General features: G+C 40.5%; 1 protein-coding gene across 8 annotated transcripts in view; it reads right to left on the bottom strand.

The window, feature by feature from the left end:
• The window catches only part of Fas1 (fasciclin 1), a 541,608-nt gene that overhangs the window by 150,138 nt on the left and 367,497 nt on the right, over positions 1-23,973 (bottom strand). For 6 of the 8 annotated variants that reach the window (XM_071667107.1, XM_071667100.1, XM_071667104.1 and 3 more), the window contains one exon: positions 11,883-12,054. In XM_071667107.1, the coding sequence (XP_071523208.1) occupies positions 11,883-12,054 (172 nt within the window). Of the gene's footprint in view, positions 1-11,882; positions 12,076-23,973 lie in introns of all 8 variants that reach the window. The other 2 variants (XM_071667102.1, XM_071667105.1) reach the window with 1 other exon arrangement.

The raw sequence follows: 23,973 nt of genomic DNA, 5'->3' as shown, positions 1-23,973 counted from the left end.
AAAAAATCATTATATGATATGATAGATATAGTGAAATAACCAGTTAGTTTAGTTGCAGATGTTTTACATATCTAACAAGAATAAAAACATCCCAAACAAAAACTAAATTAAAACCCAAAAATTACAACCCACAGATATTTACCAAGTCTTGTAAGCAATGACATTCTAAGACCCCTAAAGCAACAATGGAGGGAGTAACGCTTACTTTTAGTCTTCATTTCTGAATACCCAAACCTTCCTCAGTCCTTTCAGTTACAAAACTTTTCAGACTTTCAGATAAGTGCAACATCGCAGGTGGACATGTTGCCAGAGATTCCTTAATTCTAGCTTTGTGTTTCTTTCGAGAGGTTTCACTTACATCATATGCACATGCAATATCCTTTTTGAGTTCCATGAGGATTTGAAACATTGGGTCAAAATCAAAGCTTAAGCAAGTCAGCAAAAGATAGTTCACTACTCAAGACAATATTTCTGATGACTGATGGATACCATTATATCGTACAGTATTTACCTATTTGTATGGAATGGGGAAAGAGTTCTACACTCATGGGACCTAGTCACAAGAACTTTCCATACCGTTATATACCTTTTTAAACTTCTGGATATGGCATTCAGGCACAACCTAACATTTATAATGATTAAGTGTGACAAGTGGGTATATTCCAAGTGGAAATTTTCCCAAGGATGAGAAATGCAGGCATCTCTCATGCTTCAAATCTCTACTACATGTCCATACATGCTGCTATCTGTTTAGCTGGCATACAACAACCTGGTTGTTGATAGCAGGCTGGGACAGGATGACACAAAATGATAGCTGACAATGTTATTCTTGCTGACACTAGTATTGTTTTTGTATGTTATACCTTGCACACACAATCAGTATTATATTACCTGCGATCTTATCTACCATTACATGCTTGATATTTGTTATTAGCTCCTAAAATGTACATAAATGTTAGCATTTATCATAGGTAACCCGATTTTTTCCTTATGTAGTCCACCTGCATATAGAAGGACTTTGTTCTGTTTGCAGGCAGTTTATGGATGTTATAATGTCTCCCAAAATTTATGAATATCTTTTATATCCTATTTTTGGCAGATGTGGGCTGTACCAATTGAGGTCAGCTGTTTCTTTACATTGGGTCAGCTGTGTGGCATTGCCATAAAGTCAAAGGATATTTAACTTTTGCATTTTCCCTATAAAGTTAATATAAGAAATTCTGATTGCCAGATTTAAAAGACAAAAGACAGAAAAGCATTGGATAAAGTGATGGTATGGATTGAATTTTTTGCAGGAAAAAAATGACACTTCCTTGGAGCTTAAGCAAAAGTTAATTATGTTCTTGAAGGATCAACCATATGTATATTGACAGCATTTACAGTTTCATCATTCAACTCATTACAATTTTTCACCACCCTTACACTAAGACTACTACTTCATTTTTTTTCTTTTTAAATCTGAGACAACACAGGCAACTGAGGCCCTAATCAAGGCTATCCCATTAATGCAAGGAACAGAGTGAATTGGAACGATGTGGTCAACCATGCTGTCAATGGACTGAACCAGGGCATGTGAAACATATGGGGTAAACTATGAAAAGATCTGTGGGGCCTGAAGTGGATAGGGAGCTGTGGTTTTGGTACACTACACATGAAAGCTAGAGACTGAATGCATGTGGCCTTTTTTGTACGTTTTCCTGGCATTACCTTGCTGAAGCAGGGTATAGCGATGCTGTTTCCTGTGGGTTAGGGTAGTGCCAGGAATTGATGAAGACAAACAAGTATGAATATGTATATGTGTATATATGTATATGTCTTTGTATGTGTATACATATGTAGGTACATGTGCATGTATGGGCATCTATCTATACATATGTGTATGTGAGTGGATGGGCCATTGTACGTCTGTTTCCTGGTGCTATCTCTGATGCGAGAAACAGCAATCAAGAATGAAAAATGAATACATACACACACACACACACACACAGATATATATATATATATATATATATATATATATATATATATATATATATATATATATATATATATATATATATATATATCCCTGGGGATAGGGGAGAAAGAATACTTCCCACGTATTCCCTGCGTGTCGTAGAAGGCGACTAAAAGGGGAGGGAGCGGGGGGCTGGAAATCCTCCCCTCTCACTTTTTTTTTTAATTTTCCAAAAGAGGGAACAGAGAAGGGGCCCAGGTGAGGATATTTCCTCAAGGGCCCAGTCCTCTGTTCTCAACGCTACCTCGCTAATGCGGGAAATGGCGAATAGTATGAAAGAAAGAAAAATATATATATATATATATATATATATATATATATATATATATATATATATATATATATATATATATATATATATTTTTTTTTTTTTTTTTTTTTTTTTTTATACTTTGTCGCTGTCTCCCGCGTTTGCGAGGTAGCGCGAGGAAACAGACGAAAGAAATGGCCCAACCCCCCCCCCCCATACACATGTACATACACACGTCCACACACGCAAATATACATACCTACACAGCTTTCCATGGTTTACCCCAGACGCTTCACATGCCTTGCTTCAATCCACTGACAGCACGTCAACCCCTGTATACCACATGACTCCAATTCACTCTATTTCTTGCCCTCCTTTCACCCTCCTGCATGTTCAGGCCCCGATCACACAAAATCTTTTTCACTCCATCTTTCCACCTCCAATTTGGTCTCCCTCTTCTCCTCGTTCCCTCCACCTCCGACACATATATCCTCTTGGTCAATCTCTCCTCACTCATTCTCTCCATGTGCCCAAACCATTTCAAAACACCCTCTTCTGCTCTCTCAACCACGCTCTTTTTATTTCCACACATCTCTCTTACCCTTACGTTACTTACTCGATCAAACCACCTCACACCACACATTGTCCTCAAACATCTCATTTCCAGCACATCCATCCTCCTGCGCACATCTCTATCCATAGCCCACGCCTCGCAACCATACAGCATTGTTGGAACCACTATCCCTCAAACATACCCATTTTTGCTTTCCGAGGTAATGTTCTCGACTTCCACACATTTTTCAAGGCTCCCAAAATTTTCGCCCCCTCCCCCACCCTATGATCCACTTCCGCTTCCATGGTTCCATCCGCTGACAGATCCACTCCCAGATATCTAAAACACTTCACTTCCTCCAGTTTTTCTCCATTCAAACTCACCTCCCAATTGACTTGACCCTCACCCCTACTGTACCTAATAACCTTGCTCTTATTCACATTTACTCTCAACTTTCTTCTTCCACACACTTTACCAAACTCAGTCACCAGCTTCTGCAGTTTCTCACATGAATCAGCCACCAGCGCTGTATCATCAGCGAACAACAATTGCCTCCCTTCCCAAGCTCTCTCATCCCCAACAGACTTCATACTTGCCCCTCTTTCCAGGACTCTTGCATTTACCTCCTTTACAACCCCATCCATAAACAAATTAAACAACCATGGAGACATCACACACCCCTGCCGCAAACCTACATTCACTGAGAACCAATCACTTTCCTCTCTTCCTACACGTACACATGCCTTACATCCTCGATAAAAACTTTTCACTGCTTCTAACAACTTGCCTCCCACACCATATATTCTTAATACCTTCCACAGAGCATCTCTATCAACTCTATCATATGCCTTCTCCAGATCCATAAATGCTACATACAAATCCATTTGCTTTTCTAAGTATTTCTCACATACATTCTTCAAAGCAAACACCTGATCCACACATCCTCTACCACTTCTGAAACCGCACTGCTCTTCCCCAATCTGATGCTCTGTACATGCCTTCACCCTCTCAATCAATACCCTCCCATATAATTTACCAGGAATACTCAACAAACTTATACCTCTGTAATTTGAGCACTCACTCTTATCCCCTTTGCCTTTGTACAATGGCACTATGCACGCATTCCGCCAATCCTCAGGCACCTCACCATGAGTCATACATACATTAAATAACCTTACCAACCAGTCAACAATACAGTCACCCCCTTTCTTAATAAATTCCACTGCAATACCATCCAAACCTGCTGCCTTGCCGGCTTTCATCTTCCGCAAAGCTTTTACTACCTCTTCTCTGTTTACCAAATCATTTTCCCTAACCCTCTCACTTTGCACACCACCTCGACCAAAACACCCTATATCTGCCACTCTGTCATCAGACACATTCAACAAACCTTCAAAATACTCATTCCATCTCCTTCTCACATCACCGCTACTTGTTATCACCTCCCCATTTATGCCCTTCACTGAAGTTCCCATTTGCTCCCTTGTCTTACGCACCCTATTTACCTCCTTCCAGAACATCTTTTTATTCTCCCTAAAATTTACTGATAGTCTCTCACCCCAACTCTCATTTGCCCTTTTTTTCACCTCTTGCACCTTTCTCTTGACCTCCTGTCTCTTTCTTTTATACTTCTCCCACTCAATTGCATTTTTTCCCTGCAAAAATCGTCCAAATGCCTCTCTCTTCTCTTTCACTAATACTCTTACTTCTTCATCCCACCACACACTACCCTTTCTAAACAGCCCCCTCCCACTCTTCTCATGCCACAAGCATCTTTTGCGCAATCCATCACTGATTCCCTAAATACATCCCATTCCTCCCCGACTCCCCTTACTTCCATTGTTCTCACCTTTTTCCATTCTGTACACAGTCTCTCCTGGTACTTCCCCACACAGGTCTCCTTCCCAAGCTCACTTACTCTCACCACCTTCTTCACCCCAACATTCACTCCTCTTTTCTGAAAACCCATACTAATCTTCACCTTAGCCTCCACAAGATAATGATCAGACATCCCTCCAGTTGCACCTCTCAGCACATTAACATCCAAAAGTCTCTCTTTCGCACGCCTGTCAATATATATATATATATATATATATTTTTTTTTTTTTTTTATTATTTTTTTATTTTTATTTCTTTTTTTCTTTTTTTTCCAAAAGAAGGAACAGAGAAGAGGGCCAGGTGAGGATATTCCCTCAAAGGCCCAGTCCTCTGTTCTTAACGCTACCTCGCTATCGCGGGAAATAGCGAATAGTATGAAAAAAAAAAAAATGAATATATATATATATATATATATATATATATATATATATATATATATATATATATATTTCTTTTTTTTTTGCTTTGTCGCTGTCTCCCGCGTTTGTGAGGTAGCGCAAGGAAACAGACGAAAGAAATGGCCCAACCCACCCCCATACATATGTATATACATACACGTCCACACACGCAAATATACATACCTACACAGCTTTCCATGGTTTACCCCAGACGCTTCACATGCCCTGATTCAATCCACTGACAGCACGTCAACCCCGGTATACCACAACGATCCAATTCACTCTATTCCTTGCCCTCCTTTCACCCTCCTGCATGTTCAGGCCCCGATCACACAAAATCTTTTTCACTCCATCTTTCCACCTCCAATTTGGTCTCCCACTTCTCCTCGTTCCCTCCACCTCCGACACATATATCCTCTTGGTCAATCTTTCCTCACTCATTCTCTCCATGTGCCCAAACCATTTCAAAACACCCTCTTCTGCTCTCTCAACCACGCTCTTTTTATTTCCACACATCTCTCTTACCCTTACGTTACTTACTCGATCAAACCACCTCACACCACACATTGTCCTCAAACATATCATTTCCAGCACATCCATCCTCCTGCGCACAACTCTATCCATAGCCCATGCCTCGCAACCATACAACATTGTTGGAACCACTATTCCTTCAAACATACCCATTTTTGCTTTTCGAGATAATGTTCTCGACTTCCACACATTCTTCAAGGCTCCCAGGATTTTTGCCCCCTCCCCCACCCTATGATCCACTTCCGCTTCCATGGTTCCATCCGCTGCCAGATCCACTCCCAGATATCTAAAACACTTCACTTCCTCCAGTTTTTGTCCATTCAAACTCGCCTCCCAATTGACTTGACCCTCAACCCTACTGTACCTAATAACCTTGCTCTTATTCACATTTACTCTTAACTTTCTTCTTTCACACACTTTACCAAACTCAGTCACCAGCTTCTGCAGTTTCTCACATGAATCAGCCACCAGCGCTGTATCATCAGCGAACAACAACTGACTCACTTCCCAAGCTCTCTCATCCCCAACAGACTTCATACTTGCCCCTCTTTCCAAAACTCTTGCATTTACCTCCCTAACAACCCCATCCATAAACAAATTAAACAACCATGGAGACATCACACACCCCTGCCGCAAACCTACATTCACTGAGAACCAATCACTTTCCTCTCTTCCTACACGTACACATGCCTTACATCCTCGATAAAAACTTTTCACTGCTTCTAACAACTTGCCTCCCACACCATATATTCTTAATACCTTCCACAGAGCATCTCTATCAACTCTATCATAAGCCTTCTCCCGATCCATAAATGCTACATACAAATCCATTTGCTTTTCTAAGTATTTCTCACATACATTCTTCAAAGCAAACACCTGATCCACACATCCTCTACCACTTCTGAAACCACACTGCTCTTCCCCAATCTGATGCTCTGTACATGCCTTCACCCTCTCAATCAATACCCTCCCATATAATTTACCAGGATGAGAGAGCTTGGGAAGTGAGTCAGTTGTTGTTCGCTGATGATACAGCGCTGGTGGCTGATTCATGTGAGAAACTGCAGAAGCTGGTGACTGAGTTTGGTAAAGTGTGTGAAAGAAGAAAGTTAAGAGTAAATGTGAATAAGAGCAAGGTTATTAGGTACAGTAGGGTTGAGGGTCAAGTCAATTGGGAGGCGAGTTTGAATGGACAAAAACTGGAGGAAGTGAAGTGTTTTAGATATCTGGGAGTGGATCTGGCAGCGGATGGAACCATGGAAGCGGAAGTGGATCATAGGGTGGGGGAGGGGGCGAAAATTCTGGGAGCCTTGAAGAATGTGTGGAAGTCGAGAACATTATCTCGGAAAGCAAAAATGGGTATGTTTGAAGGAATAGTGGTTCCAACAATGTTGTATGGTTGCGAGGCGTGGACTATGGATAGAGTTGTGTGCAGGAGGATGGATGTGCTGGAAATGAGATGTTTGAGGACAATGTGTGGTGTGAGGTGGTTTGATCGAGTAAGTAACGTAAGGGTAAGAGAGATGTGTGGAAATAAAAAAGAGCGTGGTTGAGAGAGCAGAAGAGGGTGTTTTGAAATGGTTTGGTCACATGGAGAGAATGAGTGAGGAAAGATTGACCAAGAGGATATATGTGTCGGAGGTGGAGGGAACGAGGAGAAGAGGGAGACCAAATTGGAGGTGGAAAGATGGAGTGAAAAAGATTTTGTGTGATCGGGGCCTGAACATGCAGGAGGGTGAAAGGAGGGCAAGGAATAGAGTGAATTGGAGCGATGTGGTATACCGGGGTTGACGTGCTGTCAGTGGATTGAATCAAGGCATGTGAAGCGTCTGGGGTAAACCATGGAAAGCTGTGTAGGTATGTATATTTGCGTGTGTGGACGTATGTATATACATGTGTATGGGGGGGGGGGTTGGGCCATTTCTTTCGTCTGTTTCCTTGCGCTACCTCGCAAACGCGGGAGACAGCGACAAAGTATAAAAAAAAAAAAAAAAAAAAATATATATATATATATATATATATATATATATATATATATATATATATATATATATATATATATATATATCCTAACCTGAGCCAGGTACTCACTTTATCAACCATCCTCTAGGGGTTAATGAACATCTGGGCTGACAGTGAACCAAATGCCACAACAAGTATTTAAAACCTATGTGGTCAACCCTGGATTGCCGGTGAATGCATCATGGTTAGGAACACTGACTATTATGCTATGAAAGTCCTTTATAACAAACCTCTTGCCTAGGTCCTTAACATGGGCTCCGGTCACACCTTTTCAGTTTTGATGTGAGCCAACAGAATTAATGATTCGAATGTTGTGATCAAGTCATCCCATGATGGGTGAACTGATAGCCCTCAGTCTCTCACTAGCTCTGTTCTCTTAACTATGGTCCCATATTAGTTGCTCTTTTCCAAACTCTCTTCTATCCTGTACCCTTTGCTCCCTTTCACTTAGGCAATCTTCTATCTAGTGAAAGACTTTGCTCTTTATTCCTGCCTGTAGATTCTGCTTCTTATCTAACCTTCAATGTAGTAATGTCAAACGCATTATGATATTCTCCGGTTCTGCCATCTCTCCAACCACCTCTTTTGCCTTAAAGAGAGCTCACTCTATCATAGACGTCCAAGAGATTTGTAATGCTCTTTCTGCTGAATCTGTATTGATTCTCAAGTTAGAACTAGGTTCCCCCTTTATAAGTAGTCTTCCATTTGTTTTTAGATTATCTTTTCTGTGCTTTACAGACCACACTTGTTAGGAATGAAGAGATTGGTCTGGAGGTCAATGTGCTTACCCAATCCTTTTCAAAAAGATAAGAATGACATTTGTCCTCATCCCCTACCCTGGCATGACATCACGTGACATGAACAATCAAGCATCCTATTCAGTGTCTGTAAACATTCTTCTTGCACATATTGAGAGAATTTCTCAGGACCAAGTGCCTTAAACAAGTTAAGATGAGTTCTGGTAAAGGACACTATCCACCTGTGGGACCAGTTACTCTTCATTATAGGTCATTTCCAGCTCTAAAGTAATTAAGAATGTCATGTTTGAACATCATGTTTGCACCAGAACTTATCTAACCATTTTCCAGATGACTTCACTGTTCCAGTTTCAACCGCAGTAGTAGGAAAACAGTTCCATAAATCAACTAAAGTGTACTCTATAGATTACCAGGCTTTTTAACATCATAGGGCTCTTTTTTCAAAGATCTGTTCAAGCCCTATTGTATCATTTATCCCTCTTACTTTGAAAATTAGCTTTCATCTTAATCATACTTAGCTCTTAAGATCTTATACTTTTCAATCATATCTTCCCTTAGCTTTCAGTATGACAGCATGGGTAATCTTAGAGCTTTCAATCTTTCCTTTTATACATATTTTCAATGTCTACATGCTTGAATATAACATACAAAAGCTATTATATGTTCTTATCACTTTTAATATAGCATTTGCCTTGCTAACATTTTCTGAAATGTGAAGGTCAAAATTCAGGCTGCTGTAAATGTCACTTCAACATCTTTTTCTGAGTTTCATCTATCCATCAGTTTAAGACCCTGTTTCAATGTACAATGACCTCCAGGTACCTTGGATTTACCATTCCTCAGAATTTTGCACTTTTCTGGATGAACTTTCAAAAGCCACTTTTCTGAACAGTATTTCACACATTCAACATCCTCTTGTAAGCATGCTGTCAGATTGTCTGGATGCTCCTAAAAACCTTCATGCCACTTGCATATTGTTATAGATTACTTTGGTTATAAGTGACACCTGTTTTAATAGCTTAGTTCAGTTCCATATGTCTGCAATGGTATCACAAGCCATGGCACTGAAGTAAGCTGAAGGGACATACAGCAGTAGCCATGCAGCCCTATGCTAGGACCATCCCTACACAAAGAAGCTATCCTTCCAAGCAGCTATCTTCCTGCCCCAAAAAAACCTTCCTAACCCTGATCCTTAATGATGCATGGCCTTGGGTTGTTCCTGGCCACTGTGCCAGACCACCGGTCAAACCTAATCATTCTGCATGTTCACTCTCACTTTTTTCACCACTGGGAGTGATGTCCCACCTAGCATCCCCAAACTACAAATGGAAGCCAGTAATTGTAACCCTAACCCTGACATCAAAACATCACATATGCCTCACAACTGACTTTTATCTTGCCTCCCTCAGTGGATGTACTAAGTTCTATGCTTTTGAAATATGGATAATTTACACGTTTTACAACCGATTCTACATCTAAGTTATCCGACATGGCATTTCTCTACATCTTTGCTCACACTAGCACTTAATACCTTTTTTCTAGTCATTCTGACACTGGTTATAAAACTGTAGCTGTAAACTTAACACTGTAAGCATCACACAATGGTCAGCAAATACACTGATAAAACAGAACAAAGAGCATTTATCTTACCAGGCACCCATCACCGAATGTTTCCTGCACACTAAAATTTAGTCCGCCAGTAAGACAAGGACCATCAATCACATTGGGCCCAATGCTTTTATTAAGCCACTTGATATGAATTCCTTTTCTTTTTCCACATCCTTTATTACTAAAGTTTAGTTACTAAGCATCTATAAATAATGCAGAAAAAGTGCACAGCATTCATTTAATCATGCAAGTGAGTCATCTCAGGACCAACACCAGGCTGTAAACTGACTTAGTCAAGCAACCATAGAAAATGCTGCCCAATCACAATCACTATTGCTGGACTCTTCTTCCTCTGCCATCCCTCCATCTTGCTTGGAGGTTGATGCAAAGAATTTTCCTATGTGTTCTCTTATCACCCCGCTAAATTAAGAAAGAACTAGTAACGAAAGAACCAGGTCAGTTCTAAAGCATTTTACAGGTAGCAGTACTTAAGTATGACATGTATTTGGTCAAAAGAAGAAGGCATTTTCCAGTTTCTAGTTTCCTTTGCCTGCTTGAGGTACATTGTGAGTGAAATGTCACTTTTGGTGAGGCTGCAGTGACAGTTTTTCATCAAAAATTCCTAACTTCAAAAGAGTCCACATTTTCCTGCCTATGAAAGTAGCACAGCCTTGGGCTGTAGCAGTCTCTTAAAAGATGTCCTGGATAACAACAGAACTCTTTCTTAGAAAGAGGTACTGGATTAATTTTAATCAAAACAAATTAAGTATGTATCCTTACAAATTAGCCTCAACACATATACAGTGCACCATTCTCTTAATAAACTATGTAGTAAATATATAAAATTAAGATAAAAAGAACATTAATCTGTTAGATGGAAAAAAACAGTTTGGTAGCAAGCAGCAGGCATCTTGAGAGCAAAAGAATCATACAAAATTCTGTGAGCTGCTAGTAGCTTGTACCATGCTGGTTGATGATATTATCTCTGCTGCAGTCTCTGATTGGTCAAAAGATGGCCATAAATGAGCAAGCTGCCTTAAAAAGTGAGAAAGGTCTTTCTTTTGTCACTAGAAATACTGGAAGGTTCTAAATCTGATTTTCCTAGAGACACCCAACAGAATGTGTCTCATGCTTTTGGACAAACTGGTGGAGAAAAATTATCATATTCTATCTATCTATCTATACCTCTGATGCCTGTTCCCTCTGGAAACTCATCTAAAGAGTGGCCACAGCAAAAGAGTCTCCACTTATCCCTATTCTTACTTGCCCTTGCATACAACATTCCATGAATTCTTCCCCAATTTCTCTATCTCTTCTACTCTTTCACTATTTCCCCATATCACAAGTGGTCTCCCTCTCAAACCAAGCCCTTTAATTGTACTATCATACACTCTCTTTGTAAACTTCCCTTAATAACATTCTTACCAAATGCCCAAACGACCTTAGACTATTATGTTTAACCTTCTCTACCACTTCACAATTCATTCTCTGCATTCTGTCATACCGAATCTTTCATACACCCCCTCATACTTTCTTCATTCTATTTAATCATATATTCTCCTCTCAAACAGGGTTGGAAGAGGCATACTATCCCTTAATCCTTTCATTGCTTACATACTCACACCACTGACTCTTCTACCCTGTACTGTACAGCTCTCTCCTTTATCTCTACTTCCATATCACCAAACTTATATAAGATATCTCCCAAATACTTAAATTCTATCACCTTTTCCAGTCTTCCCCCCAATATCTACAACATAATCTAGTACACTTTTTTCTTTCTAAAGGACTTTGCAAAATCTATACTTTCACTTACATTTCATCCCTACGTATCTCATTATATCATGTTAAAAACAACAATACTTACAAGTCATGTTCTCATTGGCAGTATTACTGACTTCCTCCATAGACACAAACACTTTCAGGTTGTCTGTGAATGCCAAGCTCTCATACTGTTCATTCTGGTTCTCCACAGCACGGGTGAAAAGGACCTTCCCAGGTACAACATGACCATGGATAACCTGCTTGTCTATCAGCTCCTGATCCATGACCATTGCATCCTGAAGAAAGACATAGAAATAAGGTAAGTAAACTAATAAACTTTGACACAGAAATTAATCAGATATTCTAAGTCATGATTATAGAATTATTCACCAGTAATCAGATGCACCATATATCTGATTCTCTTATACCTTTTCTTATACCCTGTTGCTTCTCCTTAAGTAATCAAAAATATCTACTCTTTAGCTTTTATGTATAAAGCACTAAAATCAGAGCTAACCATCAATAGTCAAGCCCCATAGAACCTTCTATAGATTACGATGACCACTTCACATACCATGCGTCAGCCCACTGACAGTATGTCACCTAACATATACCATAATGATCCAAATAATTTTGTCCTGAATGTTCAGGCCTGTCACCCTTTAGCCTCCTTCTCTCCCTCCATCCATCTCATTCTCAGTCTCCCTGACCACCTTTTTCCTTCTACTTCTGAGATGCAGATCCTCTCAGTCAGTCATTCAATGCTCATCCTCTCCATACGTTTAAATAATTTCAGCACATCCTGGTCAGCTCTTTCATTTATTCTGCACTTATTATTACACATCCCTTTTACTTTATCATGCCAAATTCTTGGGCGCACAAAGGTAAAAGCTAACCATGGCGTAGTGGTTAGCATTCCTAACCCCAAGGGTCGCCTGCATAGGTTCGAATCCTGGTTATGACAGTCAGTCTACGGTCAGCCTAGCTGTTTATCCACCCCAGGGGTTGGTTAATAAAATGGGTACCTGGCTCAGGCTAGGGCATATATATATATTAGAGCCTCAGCTGCCCATGCCACCTCAGTTACCATGAAAAAAAAAATAGATTGATTTATGTGTGAACATTATATGTTGATACACAAACATTACCGAGATGCATGCGAATCAATTTACAGCGTCCTTGGGACCAGAGTGTTGGCAGCCTATCTCACCCAGCTGGCCCACAGTGTGTGAATGGGAATACACGAGCTGTAACTGAAAGAGATATGGAGCAAGACTTCTGTTCTAGTGGTACACTGTCTCTATCATTCTTGTTGGTCCAGGTTCAACTCTCAGGAGTGCAAAGGATTGTTCATGTTATTTACATGTGAACAATACATGTTCTGTTAAACAGACAGTATCAAGGTGCCCAAAGTCAATTTGTAGCATCCTCAGGACCAAAATGTGAGCAGCCTGCCTCACTCTACAGGACTACAGTGTGTGGGCGGGGATCCTAGAGTTGTAGTTGTAGCAGCTTAGGAGTGATTGGTTTGTAGTCCCATTGGTGGTGCATTGGTACGTTGTTCACTTACCATTTTTGGTGGCCCAGGTTCAAATCTTGCATGCAAAATGGTAAAACATTTTAAATTGATTTACACAAGAACATTCCAAGTTCTGATATACAGATATTAGTGAGATGATCGTGGGTCAATTTGCAGCAGCATCAGGACTAAAGTGTGGGCAGCCTGTCTCAGACTACAGTGTGTGGGCAGGGATCCTAGAACTGTAGTAGTAGCAGCTTAGGGGGATGTTGTCCCAATAATGGTCCAGTTTTATGCTGTCTGCTTACCACTCTCGGTAACCTAGGTTTGATTCACAGGCATGAAATGGTAAAATTGTTTAGATTAATTTACAAGTGAACATGACACATTCTGATTTACAAACATTATTGAGATGCCTGTGGATCAATTTGCAGCATCCTTGGGACCACAGAGTGGACAACTGTCTCAGCCTATTGGCCTACAGTGTGTAGGCAGGGATACTAGAGCTGTAGATGTAGCAGCTTAGGAGAAATAAGTTTGTTGTCCCCTTGTTGGTCCACTGATATGCTGTTCGCTTACGATTCTCAGTGGCCTAGGTTCAACTCTTAGGCAAGCAAATGTAAAATTGAGTGTACCTAGTAAGCTGTTGGCCGAAAGGTGATTGAGAAGATGATGGCATGCACAGAGTAACAGTGTCAGACTGGGTAGGAACAATGTGGCTTCAGGAAAGATAGAGGATGTGTGGATCAAGTGTTTGCTTTAAAGAATCTGTGTAAGAAATACCTGGAGAAACAGAACAATCTATACATAGCATTTATGGATGTGGAGAAAACATATGATAATGCTGACAGAGAGGCTTTGTGGAAGGTGTTTCGAATATATGGTGTAGGAGAAAAATCTATTAGAAGCAGTGAATTTTCATCAAGAGAGTAAGGTGTGCATATAAGAAGACAGAGAGAAAAGTGAGTGGTTCCAGGAGAAGGTTAGTCTAAGCAGGTGTGTGTGATATTACCATGGCTATTTAATTCATTTTTTGGATAGGGTCTTAGAAAGAGGAGCAAGTAAGCAGTCTGTTCAAGGTGAAGGGGACTGGGGATTCAGTCAGTTGTTGTTTGGTGATGATAAGGCACTAGTGCAAGATATGAGCAAGAAACTCCAGAAGTTGGTGTCTCAGTTTCAGAGAAAGTGTGAAGAGAGAAAGTAGAAAGTAAATGTATATAAAAACAAGATTATTAGGTACACCAGTGCAGAGAGACAGGTTAGTGGGGGGTTAGAGTTTGAACACGATAAATGTGGAGAAAGTATTGGGTTTTAGATACTTGGGAGCAGATATAACTGCAAATGGGAACATGGAAGCTGAGTTGTAGATGGGTGAGGGAGTGGAGGTACTGGTCAAAAATGGGTATGTTTGAAGGTACAGAATTTTCAACAATGTTGTATGGATGTGAGACATGTGATACAGTTGAGAATGTATGGAAGAAGGTAAAGTTGAAGGAAACCAAATATTTGAGGGGTATTGATCAAGTAAGTAATGATAGGGTAAGACTGGATTGCATTATACAATTTAGGCTTATGTCAAGCACTGGAGTTTCTAAGGCTATTCATCACTCTTAATACAGATTAAAATATCATATCTTAGAAATTCATTTTGATAAAATTAAATTAAATAATATTATATTTTATATATTTATCATACTTTGTCACTGTCTCCCGTGTTAGCGAGGTAGAGCAAGGAAACAGACAAAAGAATGGCCCAACCCACCCACATACACATGTATATATGTATACGTCCACACGCGCACATATATATACCTATACATTTCAATGTATACATATATATACATACACAGACATATACATATATACACATGTACATAATTCATACATGCTGCCTTTATTCATTCCTGTCGCCACCCCACCACACATTGCAACCCCCTCTCCCAACATGCATGCGAGGTAGCGCTAGGAAGAGGAAACAAAGGTCTCTCACTGTCATGTATAATGCACCGAAACCACAGCTCCCTTTCCACATCCAGGCCCCACAAAACTTTCCATGGTTTATCCCAGATGCTTCACATGCACTGATTCAATCCACTGACAGCACGTCGACCCCGGTAAACCACATCGTTCCAATTCACTCTATTCCTTGTACGCCTTTCACCCTCCTGCACGTTCAGGCCCCAATTGATCAAAATCTTTTTCACTCCATCCTTTTCCACCTCCAATTTGGTCTCCCACTTCTCGTTCCCTCCACCTCTAACACATATATCCTCTTGGTCAATCTTTCCTCACACATCCTCTCCATGTGACCAAACAATTTCAATACACCCTCTTCTGCTCTCTCAACCACACTTTTTTCATTTCCACACATCTCTCTTACCCTTTCATTACTTACTCGATCAAACCACCTCCCACCACATATCATCCTCAAACATCTCATTTCCAACACATCCACCCTCCTCCGCACAACCCTATCTATAGCCCACGCCTCGCAACCATATAACATTGTTGGATCCACTAGCCCAGCAAGATAAGTGGTTTTCCCTCTGTCCCAAAGCCCATAACCCAAGTGTAGGGTGTGATATAGATTATACGGTGTTGTACTGCCTCTGTCATTTAATTTCGAGCGTCATAGAGTAATGTAACTTGTCATAGAAGTGTCTAACAATAAGCGTGTCTTGAGTCATGTTATTGAAGATAAATTGTCATAAAGAAAGAGATCTCCTGGTTTGAAATCTTACCTGGAATGTTAAACTCATGTTCAGTATCAACAAAAAGGATTTGTGCCTGATTCATGTGTTTGTCATTTTGTACTCTTTACTTTCATTACAAACAGTTTTGATGCTGGTGTTTGATTTAATCCCATGACTTTAAGATAGCGTTAGCCTGTGTTGTGTAACGTAGTAACAAATTTAACGTCCTTGCAAAGACAAGGACCAGTATAGTATTTGTAACATATGTGAAGTTGGCGACCTCGCCAGAATAAGTGTAGAGTTCATAACATAGAAATTGAGAGAAATATAACAGTCAGTTGATATACAATGAAGTGACGTAGCTAGGACACCATTTGGTAAACATGTGATTGTCCAATACAGACAATGAGCATATCATAAACTTATTATGTGGACAAGAAGGTGAATTGTTTACAAAATTTTATCAACAGTAAAGTAATCCAGTTTGTATAGTCCATCACTAATGTTAAGATTATAATTCTTTGTGTATTCAATAATAGAAGATTCAGTGGTATTTCTCATGGAACATAGATTGAAATATTAGACTTAAATTTATCATTTCAATCTATGTTCCTTAGGGCATTACATATTTGCAGTCCAGAGTATACTAATGATAAGTTTGAGAAGATATATTCTATTGGATCTAAGTTAAAGTACCCTAGATCTTTCAATGAAAAATCCCTGGTTAGCAAACAAATCGTTTTATAGAGTTGAGCCTAAATCCCCCATTGACACCAAGAATCTTTTAGTTCTCCCTTTTAATAATATTTCTATTTTACTTCCCATGTTGCTTTAATCCTTTAATGTAAATGTTGCCTTCAGCAACAATAATACTACAAAGAATATCTTAATCAGGAACTCACCAGAAAATTCTCCTGGGTGCATCTATAAAGTGCCATGTAGAAATTGTGATAAGTTTTATATTGGGCCAACTGGTAAGGATCTTTCTTTTAGACTTAAGCAACATAAATATAGTATAAGAACAGGACAAGAATCAAATGCCTTGTTTAATCATATTGAAAACTATGATCATTGTACTGACTGGAGTAATGCCATCTCAGTTATTAACTCTAACTCCAGTACCATGAGAAATATCATTGAATCTATCATTAAATACACAAAGAATTATAATCTTAATATCATTGATGATCTATACAAATTGAATAACTTTATTGTTTCTAAAATTTGTAAACAATTCACATTCTTGTCCACATAATAAGTTTATGATATGCTCGTTATCTGTATTGGACAATGGCATGTTTACCACATGGCATCCTAGTTGCATCTCTTCTTTGTATATCAACTGACTTATATTTCTCTCTTGTGTCTCCCCTGATGATGTGATTATTACATGAAAGTGAACTTGGGAACTTATCGTGCTTCATTTTCCCCGCAGACCCATAGGAATATATATACATATTCATACTTCCTGCTTTCATCCATTCCCATCGCCACCCCACCACACATGAAATAGCATCGCCCCCACTCTCTCTCTCTCTCTCTCTCTCTCTCTCTCTCTCTCTCTCTCTCTCTCTCTCTCTCTCTCTCTCTCCAGTGAGGTAGCACCAGGAAAAGACAAAAAAAGGCCACATTCATTCACACTCAGACTCTAGCTGCCATGTGTAATGCACCGAAACCACAGCTCCCTTTCCACATCCAGGCCCCATGGACCTTTCCATGGCTTACCCCAGACACTTCACATTCCCTTGTTCAATCCACTGACAGCACATCGACCCCAGTATATCAAATCATTAAAATTCACTATTCCTTGGACGCCTTTCACCCTCCTGTATGTCCAGGCCAGGGTACCTCAAAATCTTTTTCACTCCATCCTTCCACCTCCAATTTGGTCTCCCGCTTCTCCTTTCCTCCACCTCTGACATGTATATCCTCTTTGTCAATCTTTCCTCACTCATTCTCTCCATGTGTCCAAACCATTTCAACACACCCTCTCCTGTGCTCTCAACTACACTTTTTTTAATTACCACACATCTCTCTTACCCTTTTATTACTTAGTCGATCAAACCACCTCATACCAAATACTGCCCTCAAACATTTCATTTCCAACACACCTACCCTCCTCCACACAACCCTACCTATAGCCCATGCCTCACAACCACATAACATTGTTGGAACCACTATTCCTTCAAACATACCCATTTTTGCTCTCCAAGATAACGTTCTCGCCTTCCACACATTCTTCAACGCTCCCATAACCTTCGCCCCCTCCCCAACCCTGTGACTTGCTTCTGCTTCCAGGTTCCATCCGCTGCTAAGTCCACTCCCAGATATCTGAAACACTTCACTTCCTCCAGATTTTCTCCATTCAAACTTACCTCCCAATTAACTTGTCCCTCAACCCTAGTGAAGGTTTGGATGGTATTGCAGTGGAATTCATAAAAAAAAGGGGGTGACTGTGATGTTGACTGGCGGGGAAGGATATTCAATGTATGTATGGTTCATGGTGAAGTGCCTGAGGATTGGCAGAATTGTCACTGTACAAAGGCAAAGGGGATAAAGGCAAATGTTCAAATCACAGAGGTATAAGTTTGTTGAGTACTCCTGGGAAATTATATGGGAGGGTAAAGGCACGTACAGAGTTTCAAATTAGGGAAGAGCAGTGTGATTTCAGAAGTGGCAGAGGTTGTGTGGATCAGGTGTTTGCTTTGAAGAATGTATGAGAAATGCTTAGAAAAACAGATGGATTTGTATGTAGCATTTATGGATCTGGAGAAGGCATATGACAGGGTTGATAGAGATGCTTTGTGCAGGGTATTAAGATTATATGGTGTGGGAGGTGAGTTGGGAGAAGCAGTGAAAAGTTGTTACCAAGGATGAAAGGCGTGTGTATGAGTAGGAAGAGAGGAAAGTGATTGGTTCTCAGTGAATGTCGGTTTGCGGCAGGAGTGTGTGATGTCTCCATGGTTGTTTAATTTGTTTATGGATGGGGGTGTTAGAGAGGTGAATACAAGGGTTTTGAAGAGAGGGGTAAGTATGCAGTCTGTTGAGGATGAGAGGGCTTGAGAAGTGAATCAATTGTTGTTCACTGATGATACAGTGCTGGTGGCTGATTCAGGTGAAAAACTGCAGAAGCTGGTGACTGAGTTTGGTAAAGTGTGTGAAAGAAGAAAGCTGAGAGTAAATGTGAATAAGAGCATGGTTATTAGGTTCAGTAAGGTTGAGGGACAAGTTAATTGGGAGGTAAGTTTGAATGGAGAAAAATGGAGAAAGCAAAGCGTTCTAAATATCTGAGAATGAATTTAGCAGCAGATGGAACCATGGAAGCAGAAGTGAGTCACAAGGTGGGGGAGGGAGCAAAGGTTCTGGGAGCATTGTAGAATGTATGGAAGGTGAGAATGTTATTTTGGAGAGCAAAAATGGGTATGTTTGAAGGAATAGTGGTTCCAACAATGTTATATAGTTCCGAGGAATGGGCTATAGATAGGGTTGTGTGGAGTAGGGTGGATGTGTTGGAAATGAGATGTTTGAGGACAATATGTGGTGTGAAGTGGTTTGATCAAGTAAGTAATGAAAGAGTAAGAGAGATGTGTGGAATAAAAAGAGTGTGGTTGAGAGCAGAAGAGGGTGTTTTGAAATGGTTTGGTCACATGGAGAGAATGAGTGAGGAAAGATTGACATAGAGGATATATGTGTCAGAGGTGGAGGGAATGAAGAGAATTGGGAAACCAATTTGGAGGTGGAAGGATGGAGTGAAAAAGATTTTGAGTGATCGGGGCCTGAACATACAAGAGGGTGAAAGGTGTGCAGGGAATAGAGTGAATTGGAACGATGTGGTATACCGAGGTCGATGTGCTGTCAATGTATTGAATCAGGGCATGTGAACCATCTGCGGTAAACCATGGAAAGGTCTGTGGGGCCTGGATGTGGAAAGGATGCCGTGGTTTTGTGTGGTGTGAGGTGGTTTGATCGAGTGAGTAACGTAAGGGTAAGAGAGATGTGTGGAAATAAAAAGAGCGTGGTTGAGAGAGCAGAAGAGGGTGTTTTGAAGGGGTTTGGGCACATGGAGAGAATGAGTGGGAAAAGACTGACCAAGAGGATATATGTGTCGGAGGTGGAGGGAACGAGGAGAAGAGGGAGACCAAATTGGAGGTGGAAAGATGGAGTGAAAAAGATTTTGTGTGATCGGGGCCTGAACATGCAGGAGGGTGAAAGGAGGGCAAGGAATAGAGTGAATTGGAGCGATGTGGTATACCGGGGTTGACGTGCTGTCAGTGGATTGAAGCAAGGCATGTGAAGCGTCTGGGGTAAACCATGGAAAGCTGTGTAGGTATGTATATTTGCGTGTGTGGACGTATGTATATACATGTGTATGGGGGGGGGTTGGGCCATTTCTTTCGTCTGTTTCCTTGCGCTACCTCGCAAATGCGGGAGACAGCGACAAAGTATAATAAAAAAATATAATAATAATAATATATATATATATATATATATATATATATTTTTTTTTTTTTTTTTTTTTTTATACTTTGTCGCTGTCTCCCGCGTTTGCGAGGTAGCGCAAGGAAACAGACGAAAGAAATGGCCCAACCCCCCCCCCATACACATGTACATACACACGTCCACACACGCAAATATACATACCTACACAACTTTCCATGGTTTACCCCAGACGCTTCACATGCCTTGCTTCAATCCACTGACAGCACGTCAACCCCTGTATACCACATGACTCCAATTCACTCTATTTCTTGCCCTCCTTTCACCCTCCTGCATGTTCAGGCCCCGATCACACAAAATCTTTTTCACTCCATCTTTCCACCTCCAATTTGGTCTCCCTCTTCTCCTCGTTCCCTCCACCTCCGACACATATATCCTCTTGGTCAATCTCTCCTCACTCATTCTCTCCATGTGCCCAAACCATTTCAAAACACCCTCTTCTGCTCTCTCAACCACGCTCTTTTTATTTCCACACATCTCTCTTACCCTTACGTTACTTACTCGATCAAACCACCTCACACCACACATTGTCCTCAAACATCTCATTTCCAGCACATCCATCCTCCTGCGCACATCTCTATCCATAGCCCACGCCTCGCAACCATACAGCATTGTTGGAACCACTATTCCCTCAAACATACCCATTTTTGCTTTCCGAGATAATGTTCTCGACTTCCACACATTTTTCAAGGCTCCCAAAATTTTCGCCCCCTCCCCCACCCTATGATCCACTTCCGCTTCCATGGTTCCATCCGCTGACAGATCCACTCCTAGATATCTAAAACACTTCACTTCCTCCAGTTTTTCTCCATTCAAACTCACCTCCCAATTGACTTGACCCTCACCCCTACTGTACCTAATAACCTTGCTCTTATTCACATTTACTCTCAACTTTCTTCCTCCACACACTTTACCAAACTCAGTCACCAGCTTCTGCAGTTTCTCACATGAATCAGCCACCAGCGCTGTATCATCAGCGAACAACAATTGACTCACTTCCCAAGCTCTCTCATCCCCAACAGACTTCATACTTGCCCCTCTTTCCAGGACTCTTGCATTTACCTCCCTTACAACCCCATCCATAAACAAATTAAACAACCATGGAGACATCACACACCCCTGCCGCAAACCTACATTCACTGAGAACCAATCACTTTCCTCTCTTCCTACACGTACACATGCCTTACATCCTCGATAAAAACTTTTCACTGCTTCTAACAACTTGCCTCCCACACCATATATTCTTAATACCTTCCACAGAGCATCTCTATCAACTCTATCATATGCCTTCTCCAGATCCATAAATGCTACATACAAATCCATTTGCTTTTCTAAGTATTTCTCACATACATTCTTCAAAGCAAACACCTGATCCACACATCCTCTACCACTTCTGAAACCGCACTGCTCTTCCCCAATCTGATGCTCTGTACATGCCTTCACCCTCTCAATCAATACCCTCCCATATAATTTACCAGGAATACTCAACAAACTTATACCTCTGTAATTTGAGCACTCACTCTTATCCCCTTTGCCTTTGTACAATGGCACTATGCACGCATTCCGCCAATCCTCAGGCACCTCACCATGAGTCATACATACATTAAATAACCTTACCAACCAGTCAACAATACAGTCACCCCCTTTCTTAATAAATTCCACTGCAATACCATCCAAACCTGCTGCCTTGCCGGCTTTCATCTTCCGCAAAGCTTTTACTACCTCTTCTCTGTTTACCAAATCATTTTCCCTAACCCTCTCACTTTGCACACCACCTCGACCAAAACACCCTATATCTGCCACTCTGTCATCAGACACATTCAACAAACCTTCAAAATACTCATTCCATCTCCTTCTCACATCACCGCTACTTGTTATCACCTCCCCATTTACGCCCTTCACTGAAGTTCCCATTTGCTCCCTTGTCTTACGCACCCTATTTACCTCCTTCCAGAACATCTTTTTATTCTCCCTAAAATTTACTGATAGTCTCTCACCCCAACTCTCATTTGCCCTTTTTTTCACCTCTTGCACCTTTCTCTTGACCTCCTGTCTCTTTCTTTTATACTTCTCCCACTCAATTGCATTTTTTCCCTGCAAAAATCGTCCAAATGCCTCTCTCTTCTCTTTCACTAATACTCTTACTTCTTCATCCCACCACTCACTACCCTTTCTAAACAGCCCACCTCCCACTCTTCTCATGCCACAAGCATCTTTTGCGCAATCCATCACTGATTCCCTAAATACATCCCATTCCTCCCCGACTCCCCTTACTTCCATTGTTCTCACCTTTTTCCATTCTGTACACAGTCTCTCCTGGTACTTCCCCACACAGGTCTCCTTCCCAAGCTCACTTACTCTCACCACCTTCTTCACCCCAACATTCACTCCTCTTTTCTGAAAACCCATACTAATCTTCACCTTAGCCTCCACAAGATAATGATCAGACATCCCTCCAGTTGCACCTCTCAGCACATTAACATCCAAAAGTCTCTCTTTCGCACGCCTGTCAATTAACACGTAATCCAATAACGCTCTCTGGCCATCTCTCCTACTTACATAAGTATACTTATGTATATCTCGCTTTTTAAACCAGGTATTCCCAATATATTTATATATTTATATTTATATAAATAAATATATATATATATATTTATATATATATATATATATATATATATATATATATATATATATATATATATATATATATATATGTATATATATATATATATATATATATATATATAAAAAAGTATAAAAAAAAAAAAAAAAAAAAAATATATATATATATATATATATATATATATATATATATATATATATATATATATATTTTTTTTTATTATACTTTGTCGCAGTCTCCCACGTTTGCGAGGTAGCGCAAGGAAGCAGACGAAAGAAATGGCCTAACCCACCCCCATACACATGTATATACATACGTCCACACACGCAAATATACATACCTACACAGCTTTCCATGGTTTACCCCAGACGCTTCACATGCCTTGCTTCAATCCACTGACAGCACGTCAACCCCGGTATACCACATCGCTCCAATTCACTCTATTCCTTGCCCTCCTTTCACCCTCCTGCATGTTCAGGCCCCGATCACACAAAATCTTTTTCACTCCATCTTTCCACCTCCAATTTGGTCTCCCTCTTCTCCTCGTTCCCTCCACCTCCGACACATATATCCTCTTGGTCAGTCTTTTCCCACTCATTCTCTCCATGTGCCCAAACCCCTTCAAAACACCCTCTTCTGCTCTCTCAACCACGCTCTTTTTATTTCCACACATCTCTCTTACCCTTACGTTACTCACTCGATCAAACCACCTCACACCACACATTGTCCTCAAACATCTCATTTCCAGCACATCCATCCTCCTGCGCACAACTCTATCCATAACCCACGCCTCGCAACCATACAACATTGTTGGAACCACTATTCCTTCAAACATACCCATTTTTGCTTTCCGAGATAA

The sequence above is a fragment of the Panulirus ornatus genome, chromosome 11 (genome assembly GCF_036320965.1).
Source record: "Panulirus ornatus isolate Po-2019 chromosome 11, ASM3632096v1, whole genome shotgun sequence".
Classification (NCBI taxonomy): domain Eukaryota; kingdom Metazoa; phylum Arthropoda; class Malacostraca; order Decapoda; family Palinuridae; genus Panulirus; species Panulirus ornatus.
The sequence above is the reverse complement of the archived record's forward strand: the minus strand, read 5'-3'. Positions and strand labels throughout refer to the sequence as shown.